The sequence below is a fragment of the Sus scrofa genome, chromosome 9, assembly GCF_054392235.1.
Source record: "Sus scrofa isolate SSC_HxYL_T2T_F1_AM1 chromosome 9, Sscrofa_HxYL_maternal_Yorkshire_Landrace_v2.0, whole genome shotgun sequence".
NCBI classification, from domain to species: domain Eukaryota; kingdom Metazoa; phylum Chordata; class Mammalia; order Artiodactyla; family Suidae; genus Sus; species Sus scrofa.
This window is the reverse complement of record NC_139391.1, coordinates 9,858,190-9,877,568: the sequence shown is the minus strand read 5'-3', so window position 1 is coordinate 9,877,568 and position 19,379 is coordinate 9,858,190. Positions and strand designations below refer to the sequence as shown.

The 19,379-nt window shown below is 53.4% G+C and overlaps 1 protein-coding gene across 1 annotated transcript in view; it reads left to right on the top strand.

The window, feature by feature from the left end:
- MAP6 (microtubule associated protein 6) overlaps positions 1 to 6,427 on the top strand; it is a 90,570-nt gene extending 84,143 nt beyond the window's left edge. The window contains exon 4 of the mRNA XM_021062525.2: positions 5,213 to 6,427. Coding sequence (XP_020918184.2) covers positions 5,213 to 6,287 — 1,075 coding nt within the window. The 3' untranslated portion in view covers positions 6,288 to 6,427. The remainder of the gene's footprint in view (positions 1 to 5,212) is intronic.
- Positions 6,428 to 19,379: the final 12,952 nt, after the last annotated feature.

Below are 19,379 nucleotides of genomic sequence, written 5' to 3'. Positions count from 1 at the left end.
GCTTTCCCTGGGTCAGGTACTGTCTTAGGGACAATGATTTACAAAATTAACGTGGTCCTGCCCTTTGAACGTTTGAAGTCCAGTGGGGAAAACATTAATGGAAGAGAATGTAAGTAATTAGCTGTGACAAGGGGTAGGAAGAAAGGGTCAGGGACTAGGAGAGCCTGTAGCAGGGGCCTGGGAAATTGAGCAGAGAGCGGGAGGATGGGGAGGAATCAACGGGGGAAGAGGGAGCACGGGACTGTCCCAGGAGGAGACGACAGCATGTGCAGCGCTGCGGGTAAAGGGAGCAGGGCACAGGAGGAGGAGCAGAACCTGGTCCTGAGAGTCTGGGGCACAGGGAGCCAGAAGGCAGCAGGCGCAGGTGGTCAGCGAGGCGGGGCCATGGAACAGTTTTACTCTTTATTCTGGGTGCTCCCTTGTCAGCAGGGGAGGGGTTTGCCTTCTGTATAAAGAATGGATTGGAGTTCCCATTATGGCTCAGCAGTAAGGAACCCAACTAGTATCCATGAGGATGCGGGTTTGATCCCTGGCCCCACTCAATGGGTTAGGTGTCTGATGTTGCTGTGAGCTGTGGTGTAAGTCACAGTATACGTATAGCTGCGGCTCAGATCGTGCGCTGCTGTGGCTGTGGTGTAGGCCAGCGGCTGAAGCTCCAATTCAGCCCCTAGCCCGGGAATCTCCATATGCTGCCCTTGCGGCCCTAAAAAAGCAAAAGAAAAGAAAAGGATTGGAGGAGGAGCCAAGCATACCAGTTAGGGGGCCGAGACAGTGGTCCACAGAGACAGCGATGGCACCGCGGGCAGGGGAAGGGAGGGAGGGAAGGAAATGGGAATATTCAGGAGATAAACGTTAGCAGCCTGGACAGAGGGTTGCTGATGGCCCGGGGGAGGGAGGGAGGCATCGAGGATGACCCCGAGGCTCTGGCTGGGGCCGCGGGATGGACCGTGAACCAGGCTTCCGTAACAATTAACTTGTAAATCTTTCCACCAGACCTTTGTCTCGGGTACCGTGCTGGGCGCTGGGGCTGCAGGCCGGTGGATGAGCCTGCCTTCAGGGAGCTCACAGTCTGATGGGGGGAAGCTGACGTGCGATGAGGGCATCTGGAAATGTGGGCAGAGACCGTAAAGCGTGCCGCAGGGGAGACAGAGTCACAAGCATCTTGGCGAGACGCACCCAAGCAGACCTCGAGAGGAGGGGGGATCTGAGCAGAGCCATCGGGGGCTGACAGGGAAGTGGGTCCAAGAGGGCGGTGCAGGCAGCGGCAGCAAAGGAACCACCGGGAGTGTGGTAGAGCAGCGGGGGGCGGCCAGAGGGCAGGGCTGCCAGGCCGTCCTCCACCTCCCCTGCCTTCCGCCAGGGCTACCGGGAGGCTCCCGGGAGCTCAAGTGCCAAGCACAGTTCTCAGGCAGTTACGCAGTTATTCTGGTCGGGCGTACTCCGTGATGCGCCCAAGCCCCGTCTGTGCGCCTGTCACAGATGATGGTTTCAGATCCCTGCCTAACAGGATCAGCCAGTCCTCCATCTTGAGAGTCCCTGACAGTTGTATTTTTATTCCCATTTTACAGATGAGGAAACCGAGGTCTATCAAAGTTGAGAAATTGCCCAAGATCTGACGGGCAATAAGCAGCACAGAAGCCAAGATATAGCCAGCAGGTCGTGCTAGTTTCCCAGAGGCTGGGGAGTGGGGGGGGAGCCTGTCTCCAATGCTGTCTTGAGAGGGTCTGCAGCTGGCTTAAGGTGCCAGACTCAGTCAGGCAGGTTGGACCAGATCCCAGGGCAGCTGGGCCGAGTGGGGCTGAGCCCAGCCCATTTCTGCTCGCCAAAAGCATCCCAGCTTCCACCCTGTGGGGGCAGCTCTGCCTCATTCACAGAGGGCACTGTGGGTGGTGGGGCACTTTACAGATGGGGAGACAGGCAGGCCACCGTGGCACCAAGTGCTGACCAGTCAGTGTCAATGAGAGTTTTACGTCAGCCTTGATGGCAGTTTGTTCATAGAAAAACCAGCCAAGGCAGCTTTGGTTTTAAAAACAAATGTTTGGAGCTCTCATCATGGCGCAGTGGTTAACGAATCCGACTAGGAACCATGAGGTCTCGGGTTCGATCCCTGGCCACGCTCAGTGGGTTAAGGATCTGGCATTGCCGTGAGCTGTGGTGTAGGTCACAGACGCGGCTCAGATCCTGCATTGCTGTGGCTGTGGTGTAGGCCAGCAGCTACAGCTCCGATTTGACCCCTAGCCTGGGAACCTCCATATGCCACGGGTGCAGCCCTGAAAAGCAAAACAAAACAAGCCAAAAAAACACTTAATTTATGAAAGTAACAAACTTCAAAATTTAGTACCATTTAACATTTAACAAACTCTTGTAAAGAGGATTTTATAACTTAATTCAGTTCTCCTAAATATTTTAAATTAAATAAGTTATCTGAAACAAAGCTTAAAAATTATTAATGAGTGGGTAATAATAAAAGCTCCATCATTGTTTATAACATTTATAAAACTGTCTTATATCTTCCGACTTAAAATCACAGGTCTAAATTAAATATTCCATTATACATTTTATATTGGAATCATAAAACTAATCTTTAAGATACAATATCCCAAATAATTTTACACATTACAGGTATTTTCAAACTAAACCTATTTGAGGAGTTTCCCGGCGGTCTAGTGAGTCAGTGCTTTCACCACTGCGGCCCCAGGAGGTTTGGTCCCTGGTCTGGGAACTGAGATCCCACATCAGGCTGATTCATGCTGTAAGAAAAAAAAAAAAAATTTACACAGAGTTTTCCTAAGTTTAATACCAAAAAAAGGCAATATTCTAGATTTTACTTATCATTTCTAATCTTAATTCTAAACCTTTCTACGATTCCAGATTCTTACTACGTAAACAAGTTTACGAACCAGAACAATATGGGGTATACATCAGAACAAAGCTGGGGTGAGCTTGCAGCAGGCTGGTGCTCATTAAGCAGAAAAATAGGGCCGGGCAGGGAGCCAGGGCTGCAGACAGCAGGGAAATGGACTTTGCACCCTGTGCTCCCCATCTGGCCTTCTTTTAAATCTCCAGGCCAGCAGGGGACACTGAGTCCGTGTCCTGCCAGCGGGACAGGTTTCACAAGCCAAGCTCCTGAGGTCAAGTTAAGGCCTAGTCACCTCTTTTGCCTCCTGTCTCAGCTTCATCACCCCTTCGGGGGGACTCCACCCAGGCTGTTCCCTACCTGGTAGGATTCATCTCATCAATTTCCTGTTGGCTTCTCTTCTGAATGAGGTTTTTATCTTTCCTCTCTGGCCAACCACCAAAGAGTAGAGGTATTTTAGTGCCATCTTTGGCTTCGGCATGCTTCTTCCAGCCTTGCCTGGATCCTTCCACAAACACGAAGGCCCTACGGATGGCAGCCAGATGTGTCATGTGACCCGAGCCGCTGTGCTCTGTGTCGTGTTGAACCAGGGAGCCACCCTGGCCCCTCTCTGCCCACCGTGATGCTCAGAGACATCAACAGGGGCTGTTTAGGCAGGCCACCTGGAGCGCCGGGTACCAGACGGAGACAAGTCAGTTCCCATGTAGCTCAAGATGCTACATATTGTCAAAAAAAAAAAAAAAAAAAAAAAATGCTAGATTGGGATAACTTGTCACAATAAAAATAGTCCAAATATGTATAACTTCTAAGTAAATTGAAAAATAATTGTAGTATCACATAGTGATATGGTACAAGGTGCTCCATATAATTTCTAAGCATCATAAATTTCTGAATAGATATCATTACACCCAATGAAATAGATGCCACACTTGAGGCCCAGAGAAACAAAGCATAAGGAGCTAAGAAAGCATTACGGAGCAGAGGTCTGTTGGGTTCGCTTTAGATGATCAGAACCGTTAAAATGCTGCCGCGGTTTCAAGCGCGAAGGCCTGATGGGCCACAGTGTGTAACAGATAAGAGCGCTTCTGCACTGAGCACGTCCTGGGCGCCGGGCACTGTAGGCGAAGAAGCACAGGCCCCAGGAGTGGAAAGCCCCAGATGCTGCAGTCCAGACAGCTTCCCTCGTTTCCCGCATCCCTTGCCCGCTCTGGGCCTCCGTGTCTTCTTCTGTACATCATGCAGCTGAGGGCAATAAACCCGCTCTTCGAGCGTCACAGGGTGGCTGAGTTGCTGAAATGAGCTTTGAAAAAAAAAATGCTTTGGAAAGTGGAATGTGCTGTAGGTGGGCAAGGGCTTGTGACACCGGCTGAGCCGGGCCTGCCAGCGTGCCCACAAATCTAGACGGGCCAGGCGGGGGCCGGGGGAGGGTCTGAATGTGGTGGTGTTTGCCCTTGGTGTCAGTGATGCCACCTGCTCTCCACGATGTGGGCGGGCCAAGGGGCGGGGCTGGCGTCCAGGGTGAGGAAGGTGGGGCAGCCGCTGAGGGTTCTGGTTAGAGGCCTGGACTCTTGGTTGCTGGGAAATCAGCCCCAGAGCCCTGGAGCAAGGGAGGGTCCAGAAAAAGAAGGAACCAGAGTGGGGACAGAGCGAGGACAGCAGGGCCCCTTCACGGCCTGAACGGAGAGTCCCCACCAGTCCCTACCAAACACGGTGCAGGCGACGAAAGAAGCTAAGAGCAATATAAAACCAATTAATGGTCTGCTTTTTACTGTCACCCTGGCCAGCTGTTCTAAACAATATCAGTGATAAAATACTTTTCCCCTGGCAAGGGACGGGGGGCGGGGAACATTCGCGCTGCCCTCTTTCTTTCCTGCATGCCCTGGACCCTCTGCCCTCCCCACTCAGCCCTTAACAAGGGGGTCGGGGAGGGGAAGGAGTCTGGGAAGGCCCTGGGAACAAGAGCACTGTGGCCTTAGGGTCATCTGAGTGGACAGCTAAGATGGGCCCCTGGGACGGAGGAAGGAAGAGCAGCCTGGTGGAGTGTGGGGTGGACAGGCTGCTGGATGCCCGCTGGGACTGCTGCTGTCCCCCGGGGGGCTGCCCTCGGTGCCGCGTGCAGGTTATAATCAATTGGCAATCACATTGAATGACCCACTCCCACGCCTGCCCCTCACCCCCACCCCCACCCCCACATTCCGTCCTCAGGCTTTGGAGCTCAGAGTCCCCTCCTGACTCTCCAGCAAGAGCTGCCCTGCCCATGCTCCACTAGGCCAAGACTTATCAGGCAGCCTGTGTTCTGCCCCATCCCTGCCCGAGCGCTGGCCCTCACAGTGACCGCCTTTCTCTCCTCTGCAGGAGCCAGGGGGAGCCCACCAGGGATTCACGTAAGATTCAAGGTCCTGTGGCCACAGAGCCAGGCAAGGATCAAGGTCCCCTGGGCTCGGGGCCTCCTAAAGCTCAAGGTCCTGTGATCCAAGAGCCTTCAAAGGGCCAAGGCCCCTCGGTCCCAGAGCCTCTAAAGGATCTAGGTCCCAAGGCCCCTGTGCCAGTTAGGGATGAAGACCACGTGGTCCCTGAGCCTTTAAAGAATGAAGGTTCTGTGATCTCAGCACCAGTCAAGGACCCAGATTCCTTGGTCCCAGTGCCTCTAAAGAATCAAAGTCCTATGGCTCCAGCAACAGTTAAAGAGCAAAGTTTCGTGGTACCAGCGCTTCTGAAGGATAAGGACTCTGTGGCCCCAGCACCCATCCAGGATCAAGGCTCTGAGGCCCAGGCACCTGACAAGCATCAAGGCCCTGTGGCCCCAGTACACACCCAGGATCAAGGCCCTGCCGTCCAGGCACCTGTCAGGGATCAAGGCTCTGAGGCCCAGGCACCTGTCAAGGATCAAGGCTCTGAGGCCCCAGTACACACCCAGGATCAAGGCCCTGCGGTCCAGGCACCTGTCAGGGATCAAGGCCCCGTGGTCCCAGAGCATCTGAAGGATCAAAGCGCCATGGTCACAGCACCTATGAAGAATGAAGGTCCTGTACGCTCTGAATCTGTAAAGAATCAAGGTCTGGTGATCCCAGAGCCAGTCAAGGATCGAGGTGGGGGCATCCCAGAGCTGCCGAAGGATCACAGCTCTGTGGTAGCAGCGCCTGTAAAGAATCAAGGGCCTGTGGTCCCAGCCCTAGTCAGAGATCAAGGCCCCGTGATCCCAGAGCCGCCTCAGATTCAAGGTCCTGTGGTCCCTGAGCCTGCGAAGACTCCCGTTCCTACAATCCCAGTGCCTCTGAAAGATCAAGCTCCTCTGGTACCATCCTCGGCAAAGGACCAGGGGCCTGTGGTCCCTGAACCTCTGAAGACTCAAGGTCCCAAGGGCCCTCAGCCCCCCCCAGTCATGATCCCAACTGTCCCCCACGCAGAATATGTTGAGAGTTCCCCTTGACACTCACCCCTTGACATGCCAAAGAAGGAGCTGGCCGTGAAGGTGCTCCCCCAGGGGCAGCGAAGACACATATTTAATCTGCATGAAACACGTCTTGTAGAGTCTTGCTGGAATCGAATAAAACTGGTCCCTCTGGCTCAGCAGTGTCTCTCTCTGGCTCCACTGGAGGGTGTGTGTGTGTGTGTGTGTGTGTGTGTGTGTGTGTGTGTGTGCGCGCGCGCGCATGTGTGATGCACATTTGAGGGCGGGCACGCAGCCCTCCGTGTTCATCCTTCTGGGCCATCTGAGAAATCCCCGGCTCCTGTGAGTTGCCAGCGTGACCGTGGGTGGGAGACGCTAGGAGACGGAGGACAAGACACCACCGTGCCGGTGTGGGCAGGACACACCCAGGTCTCCCCTTGACTCTCACACACGCACCACCCTGCAATTCCGATGCCAGGCGTGTGTGTTGGGGGGTGCAGTTCCTGCCCATCAGGCAGTTAATTATCTGACACGAGCTGGGCGTCCTACATTTACCTGACTTCCGACGCTGTCTCCCTGGAGAGACGGACCCTCAGCTCCCACACGACTGCCCCCGCCCCACCCAGCGCCCACCTCAGATGCCAACTGCACGTCCCTGGTTGCCACTGGTACTTCTGACGGACTGGCTGTAAATCAGAGTTCTCACAACCCCCTGCTTGGGTTTAGTAATCTGCCAGAATGATTGGTTCATAAAACTCAGGGAAACACTTGCTTCCGTTTGCTAATTTATCCTAAAAGGATAAAGAATACATGCAGACGGAAGAGATGCATTAGGGGAAGGTCGAGGGGAAGGCACAGCGCCAGGCACAGCGCGCTCCCAGCACCTCTAGCAACCCCGGAGTTCTCCAAACCTTGAACTTTGGGGATTTTTACGGAGGCTTCATCATGTTGGGATAATCAGTCATTTCCTCGCGCTCCAGCCCCTCTCTCCTTCCCGGAGGAGAGAGAGTGGGACCGAAAATGCCAGGCTTTTAATCATGACTTGGTCTTTCTGATGACCAGCCCCCATCCCGAAGCCATCCAGGAACCCACCGAGAGTTCCTTCCTAAGACGAAAGACACGCCTATGCCCCAGGAGCTCTGTGCCAGGAACCAAGGGCAGAGACCAAGACATATCTTTTCTCTTATGTCACAGGTCAGGTCCCACAAAAGCCTGGGAACAGGTACCAAACCATGGCAGGCTGAGCCCTGGATTGGTCAGAGTTGAAACCTGCAGAGGAGACAGAGGAAGGACCCAGGCGGCGCAGGGTAATTCTGGATGACAGTTGTTTGCCAAGGCTCAGTCCCGAAGCTCATTCAGAGGTCATGCTTCTTGAGAAAACCAGGCCTCTGATGGGAAGAGTCCCAGGACACTCATGAGGGCAGAACCGAACACTGGCTGGTCCTCATTCAGTATCCAGGACGGCTCCTAAAACAATGCGTGCCGCCTGCATTCATTCATGCAGGCACTTGACTTGTTCTTAGCCCCTACTCCGTGCATCACTCAGTGCTGGGCTTGGTGCATCACTCAGTCCCCCGTCTTGGAGTTCCCACTGTGGCTCAGCAGGTTAAGTAACCCAACATTGCCTCCGTGAGGGTGCGGGTTCAGTCCTGGCCTGTTAATGCCAGATCCATGGGTTACAGATCTGGCACAGCTGCAAAGTGCAGCACAGGTTACGGATGCAGCTCGGATCTGGTGTTGCCCTGGCTGTGGTATAAGCCTCAGGTGCAGCTCCAATTCAACCCCCAGCCCGGGAACTTATGCCACGTGTGCGGCTGTAAAAAGAAACAAAAGTCCCCATTTTATGACAATAAGATGTGTAGTGGTGTGGATGAGGCCCTGGGACAGCTGAGGGACCGGCTCTCAGAGGACAGCGAAGAAAGGATACAGGAAGGCTACCCGGAGGAAGTGGCCACGCGGTAGAGACATCCCAGGCAGCGGGGACAGGAAGGGGTGTCACGGATATGGTTGGGGGGCCAGGGTTAGCCCCCTCTGGAAGCCCTTGAATGAAAGAAAGTGCTTTGCACGAGGGCTTGCACAAATGAATGAAAATGCTTTGCACAAGGACTGTCACCCAGGCAGGGGGAGCAGCTCTCTGAATCCCAGGACCTCGGGAGGGAGTCAGGGGGTCCGTGTTGTAGCTGTCAGTGTGTTACTGGGGAAAAGGCTGGGGGCTGCCGGCAAGGCTCAAGTTCAGCCTTGCTCAGAGATGCGTCCCACCAGGATCCCACTGGTATGGGCCACTGTAGCCTCCCCCTTAAAACCGAGGGTCCTCAGGGGCCTAGGGGCCTTGGGAGCCGGCTCCCAAGGAACACCTCTCCCCTTTAAGACCTTAGAGACCCAGTAAGGACATTAACCCCTTGTAAAGGTCTCTCTTTTTTTTTTTTTTCCTGCCTTTTCTAGGGCCGCTCCCACGGCATATGGAGGTTCCCAGGCTAGGGGTCGAATCGGAGTTGTAGCCGCCGGCCTACGCCACAACCACAGCAACGCGGGATCCGAGCCGCGTCTGCAACCTACACCACAGCTCACGGCAACGCCAGATCCTTAACCCCTGGTTCGAGCAAGGCCAAGGATCGAACCAGCAATCTCATGGTTCCTAGTCGGATTTGTTAACCACTGCACCACAAAGGGAACTCCTAAAGGTCTCTTTTTCACAGGGTTCTTTTTTTCTTTTTTGGCCACCCCTAGGCCTATGGAGTTCCCAGGCCAGGGATCAGATCCGAGCCACAGTTGTGACCTAAGCCACGGCTGCCACAATGCCAGATCCTTAACCTACGGTGCTGAGCTGGGGATCAAACCTGTGTCCCAGTGCTCCCAAGACGCCCCTGATCCCATTGCACTGCAACTCAATGGATACAATTTTTATTTTTTGTCTTCTTAGGCCGGCACCAGGGGCATATGGAAGTTCTCAGGCTAGGGATCGAATCAGAGCTGTAGCCACTGGCCTACGCCAGAGCTATAGCAACGCCAGAGCCAAGCTGCATCTGCAACCTACACCACAGCTCAGGGCAACGCCGGATCCTTAACCCACTGCGCAAGGTCAGGGATTGAACCTGCGTCCTCATGGATATGAGTCAGGTTCATTTCCACTGAGCCACGACGGGAACGCCAAGGCTCTTTTTAAAGGAGCTCGGCTTGTGTTGATGACTCCCAAATGGCCCAATTCTCTAAGCAGTTGGCCCCAAGCCTTCTCCTTACTCCACTCCCAACAGCCCCCACAAACCACCTCTATAAACACACACACACACATATTAGGAGGATTCTTCCTGGCCCAACACAGGGTTTGCTGCCATATGAGTTCTAACAGGGCCCCATTAGACAAGAAAAGGCCATACTGGAGCTAAAAAGGTATCGTGTATGGAATAAGAAAGTATCACGTATGACCACTAGCCCTTTCCTTTCAGTTCTCTCTGACTCATACACCAGGTCCCATGGCACACTCATGCCCAGGGCCAGGCAGGTGGTGCTGTCTCTGTGATGGGCAGCATCCAGGGGCTAATGCCCAGGGAGCCACTGGCTACTAGGGCTTCCCACTGAAGACAGAGCTGCCTGGAAACAAGGATGGCTGAGCTCCCTCAGCAACAGTGTCAGAGTGGAAAGAGAGCTGGGCCCGGCTTAAGGCTCTGGAGATTTTTAAAGGTGAGAAGAGACGCGCAAGGGAAGCCGGAGTAAGGGCTGAGCCAGCCCTGTAAGGAGGCCAGGGGCCTGTACTGCGGGCAGATTCAATCAGGAAAGAGATACTCAGAGGGAGAGGAGTTCCCTGGTGGCCTAGAGGTTAGGGATCAGGGGTTAACACTGCTGTGGCCCGGGTCACTGCAGGTGGCGCAGGTTTGACCCCTGGCCGTGGAACTTCTGCATGCTGTGGGCAAGGCCTAAAGGGGAGAGAGCGCAGACGAGGACCAAGAGGGCACTGCGGGCTGTGGCAGCTTCGGAGAAGGCCCAGATCGACCGGAGCTCCAGCCCAGCGCCAGCCGCCTTTAATTTTTCCATTTGTAAAATAGTCCTGACCGGAAGAGGAGATCCTGGGGCACAAAACCTCCAGCTCAGGGGTGAGCTGCAGCCACCGCCCCGCCTGCGTCCTGCCCAGCTCCCCACCGCACCGGGAGAAGGGGCCCATGAGGGAGGTGGTCGCCTCAAGGACCCCCGACCTGGGCGGGAAAGATGAGATATGACCTAGAAGTTCCTGGCCCTTCCCAGATGCAGATTTCATCCTTGGCCTGGTTCTTCCCAGCTGCAGCCATTTCCCAGCCCCACCCCTACCCATCCCTCCCCTCGGCGGCGGCCTGGCGAATCCAGATTAGGACCCAGGGGCTCCACGGCTGCCCCGCCCGCGCACACACGCGGCCGCCTGGGGTAAGGGGGAGGGCGGCGCCCCCTCCCCGCTGCTCGGCCTCTGAAGTGGCTGGAATCCGAGACTTGGACCCTGAAGATGCCCAGGCTCCCCTTAAGAGCCTCGAGTACGCCTCCCGGATCGGAATCTGACCGCTGGGGACCGGAGGCCGCCCCAGGGCGGTCAGGGCTGAACCCGCACACCCAGCTGCCGCCGTCCGCGCACGCGCACCCCGCCGCGCCCGCTCCGCCAGGTCAGTTTCGCTGCCCGCGCGCGGCCCCCCCCTGCCCCCGCCTGGCGACAAGGAGTCGGCTCCGTGCGGAGGCGGTGCCCTGGCGAGAGCAGGCAAGAGAAGTCCAGGGACCCGCGGGCGCGCGCCACCTGGAGATGGGGGTGGTGTCACGGGCGAGGGGGCGCGCCCTCCAGGAGCTGGGCGGAGGCCTCGCAGGAGCCCCTGGTGGCGAATCCGGGGAAAGGCTGCGACTTTCCTCCTTTTGCGCTGTGATCCCCGCCTTGAACACCTACTTAGGCCCTGCACTGCCTGCGCACTTCGTGGTTTTTGTAGGGAGCAAGGAGACCGTGCAGGCGGACTCCGGGTAGGCCACAGGGCCGGTCGTACTGCAGATTCCGTGTCTTGTCGCGGCGAGGATGGATCCTCCAGAGGAAGGGGATGGAAATGCACCCCATTCTCAATCAGAAACCTGGAATCTTTTTTTCGCACCAATTTCCAGCCCTCCACTTCCAATCTGTCACTAAGACCTGCTCACTCTACCTGCTAAGTACATGGTGAATCTGCTCTCTTTTCTCTATCTCTGTGCCCCCTCCTGCTTCACACAGATCACGGTTTGTAATTCCATCTGTGAATTACATGATGGCGCTCAGGGTGTAAGAAATGAAGCATTGGAGCTCCCTGGTGGCTCAGCAGGTTAAGGATTGTGTGATCACTGCTGTGGCTTGGGTTACTGCTGTGGCACAGGTTCAATCCCTGGCCGGGGAACTTAGACATGTGGCCGAAAGAGATAGGAAAAAAGAAATTTCTTTCTTTTGATAAGTCAAATTAAATCTAGTTGGAGCCCCTTCTCTCACTGCCAGGGTTGGCAGGAACTCAATGTTAGTCATTTTCCTGGAGCTTCACCCCGTCCCTAGGTCCAGAGGAGACACATAGGTTGTCACAATGGCTGCCCCAGCACAGTCAGAGGGGCATAGCCCCTCCCCCCCACACACACCATGCTTGGCTGGGGAGCTCCCAAAGCCTACCCAGGTTGTGCTGTGTTCCTGCTGGTTCCCAGGCACTCTATAGCCATCCACATCTGAGCCCATCCCTCAAAGGCGCCGTAATCCAGACCCCAGCTCCCTGCCCGGCCTAAACACCCCCATTTCCCAAGTCAGGCCACTTCACCCCCTCATCCATCAAAGCACCTACAGTTTTATCCCCGCTCCACCTCAGCCCATCCAGTGTAACATACTCCGAGTATGGAGAAACCATGGCGGTGGAAAGAGACAAACGGCACTCAGAAATGCAGAAAAGCAAGGTTTATTCAGCACCGGTGCCGGCTCAGAGGAGTCCCCTCCAGAGTCTGAGCACCAGGTCTTTGTTCTCAGCAACTTTTATATAAGACAGGGTCTTGCTTCTCCCATGTAAGCAGCCCCCCGACCTCCCCCTTCCCCTTCCCCCAGCAGACAGGGTTCCAGCCTAAGAAGGGGAGCAAGGTTACAGAAGCGAAACTGATCAGCAATGCTTGGAGCACCCTTAGCAGGGCTGCTGGCTTGGACACAGGGCATGTGGTTGCTACATAATTACAAGGATGGTATGAAGTGGGCAGAGCTGAAAAGGCGCCCAGCTGCCTTTTTGGGGTGGGGGTGGTATTGTGTCCCTTAGTTAGAACTCTTACTTCACAAGAACTTAGACCTGATTCTTTTTTTTTTTTTCTTTTTTTTTTTTAATGGTCTTTTTAGGGCCGCACCTGCAGCACTTGAAAGTTCCCAGGCTAGGGGTCGAGTTGAAGCTACAGCTGCCAGCCTACACCACAGCCACAGCCATGCCAGATCCAAACCACGTCTGCGACCTACACCATAGCTCACTGCAATGCCAGATCCTTAACCCACTGAGCGAGGTCAGGGATCGAACCTTCGTCTTCATGGATGCTAGTCAGATTCATTTCCGCTGAGCCATGATGGGAACTCCTAGACCTGATTCTTGGAGGGTAAGGGTTATACCATCTTATATTCTCACCGGCAACATGTCAGGTTTCCAACTTCTCCACATGCCTGTCAACACTTGTTATTGTCCATCATTTTTTATCAGAGCAGTGATTTCTTCGCTTATTCCAGAATCTTCCATTTTTTTCTTACACACCTGATAGATATATGTCATAACTGTGTGTTGAGAGGATGAAGAGGAAAAGAAGGCACAGCAGGTTTGGGCAGGGGGATGGCCTTGATTTGGGGCATGTCGAATGGCAGATGGCTTTGGGACAGGGAGAGGCATCTAGGAGACTCCTGATAGAGTGGCCTTGGCCTGGAACAGGGGCCTGGGGGGAGGGCAGAGATGGGGACCTCGCTAAAATGTGGGCCTCACTAGCCCTGGGAAGTTATGTTGAGGCCTTGAGGGAGGGAGAGTTACCCCGGGGGAGTGTGGGAAGGGGAGAAGGGTCCAAGACAGAGCCTTGGGAAACACCAGCGTTTAAGGGACAGGCAAGGAAGGGGCCCTGCATGGAGCCCCCCACGGAGCAGCAGAGAGGCCAGAGGAGAACTAGAAAGGAACCTCACCTTGGAGAAGGCATCAAAGAGGAAGGGCTCAGCAGGATCAGAGACACGAGTGCTTCCCAGGACAGGGATTTTAAAATGTCCATAGAACAAGGTGGGTAAAGCGGCAGACACAGTGAAGGCTTGTGACAGGTACCTGGGGGTTCATCATGCTGCCCTCTCAACTCTCACACATATTTGAAATTTTCCATATTTCCAAAATCCTGTTTTAAAGACTCCACAAACAATAAAGAGATGGCTGGTGAACTTGGCAATTGCAGGGTCTCTAGAGTGGAGGGACGAAACCCAGGTCCAGTGAACGGGGGACAAAAAGGAGTGAAATCGTGTCTTCACATCCGATGCGTGATTCACTGACATCCCAGAGGCGATCCCTGGGCACCCCCCCCACCAAGTGTTTCTGAGGAAAGAGAAGATGTGTGTGTGACAGTCATGAAAGACGTCAATCGGAGTTCCCCTCGTGGCGCAGCGGAAACGAATCTGTCTAGGAACCATGAGGTTGCAGGTTCGATCCCTGGCCTTGCTCAGTGGATTAAGGATCCGTCGTTGCTGTGAGCTGTGGCGTAGGTCACAGATGCGGCTTGGGCTTGGATCTGGTGTTGCTGTGGCTGTGGTGTAGGCCGGCAGCAACAGCTGCGATTAGACCCCTAGCCTGGGAACCTCCGTATGCCGCGGGTGTGGCCCTAAAAAGACAAAAAGACAAAAAAAAAAAAAAAAAAAAAAAAAAAGGCATTGATCACAGTTGGTGCCTCTCACACAGGGACCATTCTCAGCAGGCCCAGCAGCCAGCCAGGAGCTCTTCCTCAAAAGGAGGAAATTTGCCTGCTGAGGAGTGCCTGGCTCCGTGGCCAGCTCCCTCTCGCTCCCTTGCGGTTCTTCTCTCAGGGTTTACCGTGGGCTCAGCCATCAGCCGCGTCGGCCACAGACGCCTGAATCACCTTTGCATCTGCTGGGTCTTCAGGGCTCTGAGCAAGAGCTGCCTGCCCTTCAGCCTGGATGCGTTCACTTGCCCGGGGCTCCCCTTGAAACTGGCAGGTTTCGCCATAAATGAACCCGAGCTGCACAAAGCTGATGATCCCCCCTCGCCGGCAAAAGACACAGAAGCCCCACAAGTGTGCATCTTTCTTACTGCAGCTGGGGGCAGAAGGCGCAGCGAGTTCTCTACACTCTGCTGGGTGGGACTGTTCAGTTTATGTCTCAACTTGACCAGGCCACTGGGTGCCAAGATATATGGTCACGCATTCCTCCAGGTGTGCTTGCAAGAAGTGAAACCATCACTGGCTCTGCGGACAGAGTCCCGCAGACCGCCCGCCCCAGTGTGGGTGAGCCTCATCCAATCAGTTGAAGTCGAGCAAAAGGCTGAGTAAAGGCACGTTCGCGCTCTCCCTGGCTGCCTTCAGGCTGGGACATTGATCTCATCTGGCCTTCAGATTGGAGCATTACCCCAGCAGCTCTCCTGCTCCTCAAACCTTCAAACTTGGACTGGAAATATATAGCGTTTGCTCTTCTGGGGCTCCAGCCAGCTGACTGGAGATCTTGGGGCTTCTCAATCTCCTTAATCGTGTGAGGCAGTTCCTTGTAATAAACCTCCCTCTCTCCCTCCCTCTCTCTCTCTACACACACACACACACTCACACATATATGTGTGTGTATATATAAATGTCTCTCTATAGAGATGTTTATACATGTAAAGTTTACATTTTATATATATTATGTATACTATATATTTATATATACATATATAAACCTCTCTATATAGAGACAGTTTTATAGAAAGATATAAAACTATATACAGAGTATATACACCTCTCTATATACATATATACATCTCATATATATGGAGGAGAGTTATATATATATAACTCTGTCTAGAGAGTTATATGCATACTTATATATATGAATGTATAAAATTCTAGTGTATCTTCTGCTGATTCTGTTTCTCTGGAGAACCCTGCCTAATTCATCTTTCCCAGCATGATCCAGACCCCTGAACACCCAGAAACTTCACTTAGGTGGCAGGCCCCTGTGTTCTCATGGGATTTATCTCCCATTCTCAGCAGATCTGTGTCTTATCAATGCATCTACAGTACCTGCTACTTTCTAGTCTCTGGATCCTGGGAACATGATGTGAAAAATGCAGTAGATAAGTCTGGGGTTCTGTGATTTGGGGAAGATGATTAGAATCCCCCTGGGTTACATTGTAACAGAGAACCAGAGACGTGGGGGGTTTCAAGACAAGATGAGAAAGCTGTTCTGCTGTCCCTGCCAAGAGAAAGAAAGCTGTGTCTGGGAGGTCCTGTCGTGGCGCAGCGGAAATGAATCCGACTAGGAACCATGAGGTCGTGGGTTCGATCCCTGCCCTTGCTCAGCGGGTTAAGGATCCAGTGTTGCCGTGAGCTGTGGTGTAGGTCGCAGACGTGGCTCGGATCCCACGTTGTTGTGGCTGTGGCTGTAGTGTAGGCCAATGGCAACAGCTCTGATTAGACCCCTAGCCTGGAAATCTCCATATGTCGCGGGTGTGGCCCTAAAAGGACAAAAGAAAAAAAAACAAAAAAGAAAGCTGTGTCTGGTATTTTCTGTAAAGGGGATTTTTAAAAATTCTTTTTCAGATAAACAGTTTCATATTAAGTGACAAAAATATGTATATTTGCTCCCATAAAAAGACCACACCAAGGAGTTGCCTCGTGGCTCAGTGGGTTAAGGATTCAGTGTTGTCACTGCCGTGGTTCAGGTCACTGCTGTGGCCTGGGTTCAGTGCCTGGCCCGGGAACTTTCACATGTTGTGGACGTGGCCAAAAACAACAACAACAACAATAAAAAACACACAAAAAAAGACCACATCTAGAATAGCAGCCACAACTAGAATCATCGTTTGAGTGAGCTTGTGATAATCTCCTGTCATTCTCCAAGACCTATGCCTTCTGCACAAAGAGGTGAGTTAAGTAGGATATAATAGAAACCACCCTGCATCTCTCAAGTCTTTGACGATGGCAGACATTTCTGATTCTCCCAGACATGCAGCATTGCTTTGGTTTACTGATTCGTAAGAAGAAAAAGTTCTCGAAGCTTCTACTTGGCCCTTGTTACCACAATGGCCGTTATGGCACAGGTCCGGAGGCTCCTGTGTGACTTCTGCCTCTGTTTCAATGTGCACCCTGAAACTGAAAATAGAATTGCAGGATGAGTTCAGACACTGCGCCTGGACTTGAGTCAGAGCTCCGGTTATGACCTGACCCCCTGAGCCTTACACAGCAGCCTTCTCTGTCCTCAGGAATTAGCATTAGATAGATTCAAGGTCTGCTAATCCCTGAGAAGCCTGTGTATTTTCCTTTCACAGACCACAGTTCTCTGGCAAGTGGCCTAGGACCTTTTGCAGAAGGTAGGCTAAGAGGAAGATTAGAGTCCCCGTTGGGGCTCAGCGGGTTAAAAACCTGACATAGTGTTGGTGAGGATGCGGGTTCGATCCCTGGCCTCACTCAGTGGGTTAAGGATTCATTATTGTCATGAGCTGCTGTGAGGCTCACAGACGTGGCTCAGATCCCATGTGGCTGTGGCTGTGGTGTAGGCCGGCTGCTGAAGTTCTGATTCGACCCCTAGCCTGGGAACGTCCATGTTCTGCAGGTGGAGCCTTAAAAAGAAGGAAGGAGGCGTTCCCGTTGTGGCTCAGTGGTTAATGAATCCGACTAGGAACTCTGAGGTTGCGGGTTCGGTCCCTGGCCTTGCTCAGTGGGTTAAGGATCCAGCATTGCCGTGAGCTGTGGCGTAGGTCGCAGATGTGGCTCGGATCCCGCGTTGCTGTGGCTCCAATTAGACCCCTAGCCTGGGAACCTCCATATGCTGCGGGAGCGGCCCTAGAAAAGGCAAGACAAAAAAAAAAAAAAAAAAAAAAAAAAGGAAGGAGGGAAGGAAGGAAGGTATGTATCTGATGTATCTGGGGTGCTATGGAAGGGTCTGCTCTGAAGGGTACTGGCCTCTCTTCCTTTCACGGGCTTTGGGTGAGGGACCAAGCTTCTCCGCCGAATCAGGCTTCTGCTGCAAGACCTGGAGGATTTTGCTTGTGTTTTGCTTTGCTGTCTCTATCATCCAGATTAAGGAGGACTTTGAGGCTGCCCAGCTCTTTGGTCCCTTTGGTCCTAGGGGGCCCTTAAATAACCTGCCTTTGCTAAAGACCTCCGTGGTCAGAGCTTGCCGGTTACTACGTGGCGTCTAATGATGCAGGTGGCCAGCGTTGCTGCGTGTGCTCAGCTCCCCTGGGGAGCCCATCATTTCCATGAAAGTCTTGGAGTCCATTTCTGTGGCAGCATCTTTCACTAGGATCCCTCGCCTGCAGAGAACCTGTCCTACATCCTGTTTCACAGATGCTCCCCTCTGTCTTGAGGCCGTGGTAAAGGGAGTGTGGAACCTGGCCCGGAGCTGTGTTAGGTGGGTCGCACAGGGTACATACACTTCACCATTTCTCCCTCCTTTAGCTTCCTCTTATTAAAGCAAGGGATTCTGGCATTTCCATGTGCATGACGCATAGGCCTCGGTTGAATCCAGGTTTCAGGGAAGCCACTTGGCAAACAATGAAAACCATTCCAGGTGCTCAGCCTGGCACCCTGACGCTAGAATCTTCAGTCCACGTGACTGTTTTAATACGTTCAGCCCAAGGAAAAATTCTATTCCTCCATCCCTGGGCTAGCATCCACAGAAAACATTCCCACATATGTTATCCAGACTTTTTGCTGCTACGAATTAGCAAAATCGTGCAATTCTTTTGATATGTATGCTTCTTCCTCCCCGATCTGACTCTGGAACTAGTCCCCTGAGGCAGGACAGCATCTAACTCTAGTTACGGGACAGGAGACAGTGAGATTAGGGTGTGAAAGGGCTTGGCTTCCCCTGGGTAGTAAATGGAAAACATGACACGAGAAGTCCCCGTTGACTGACAGGTATCCATGAGGATGCAGGTTCGATCCCTGGCCTTGCTCAGTGGGTCGGGGATCTGGGTTGCCGTGAGCCGTGGTGTAGGTCACAGACCAGCTCAGATCCCGTGCTGCCGTGGCTGTGGCATAGCCTATTTGACCCCTAGCCTGGGAACGTCCATATGTGGCCCTAAAAAAAGCAAAAAGCAAAAGAAAACATGCCCATGATATTTTTGTGCTCCTTCCATCCAGAGGTGGAGGTCTAGTCCTCACCCCTCGAATCCAGGCTGGCCTTGCCACTTGGCTTTGACCGAGAGAATGTGATGGAAGTGACATGATATAAACTGCGGAGTCCAAGCCTGAGAGGCTTAGCTCCTGCCTTCGTCCTCTCAGAATCCTGAAGCCACCTCGCCAGGGAGAAGGCAGGAAAGCAGGACCACGTGAAGAGGGAGGCTCAGAGCCCAGTTTAGCCCAACGCCTGGTGGATGAGTCACCTGCGCAAACCCAGACGAGACCCCTGGAAGGGCCGCCCAGCCAACCCACAGAACCATGAAGAAGAATGAAGTGTCCTATTAAGCCGCTACGCATGGAGTCGTTTGTTTCTCTGCACTAAACAACTAAAACACTTTGCAGGGTTACTTCCACGACAGGGTCATTTCAAGGACTTCAGGCAGGGCAGCTGCTGCTGCGCCGGGGTTCGGCGGAGCTCGGGGTGCTCCAGATCATCCAAATCCCTCCCAGATGCCCTCTGATTCCCCCCGAGATCCGTGCCCTGCCTTTCACCCGCAATCTCGCCGCGCTGTGAATTCCGCTGACAGGCTGACAGTGTGATTTGTTGAGTGCAGATCAAATTCACGTCTTGATAAGTTACGTCACGTGGCCTAGCACTCCCCGGCTGAGTTTGTCACCTCTGGCTTATACCAAGAAGAGGTAAATGGGGAAATGACATGGAAAGTCAGTCTGAGAGCTGACCACTTCTCAGTTGGTGTGTTTGAAGTGTCAAAACATTTTCTGATTCTTGCTGGAACAGCCAGGGGGGTCAGCTCGTGCCTGGACACGTGCCCCCTGCACGAAGGAAACCAGAGGTAGGGGTGT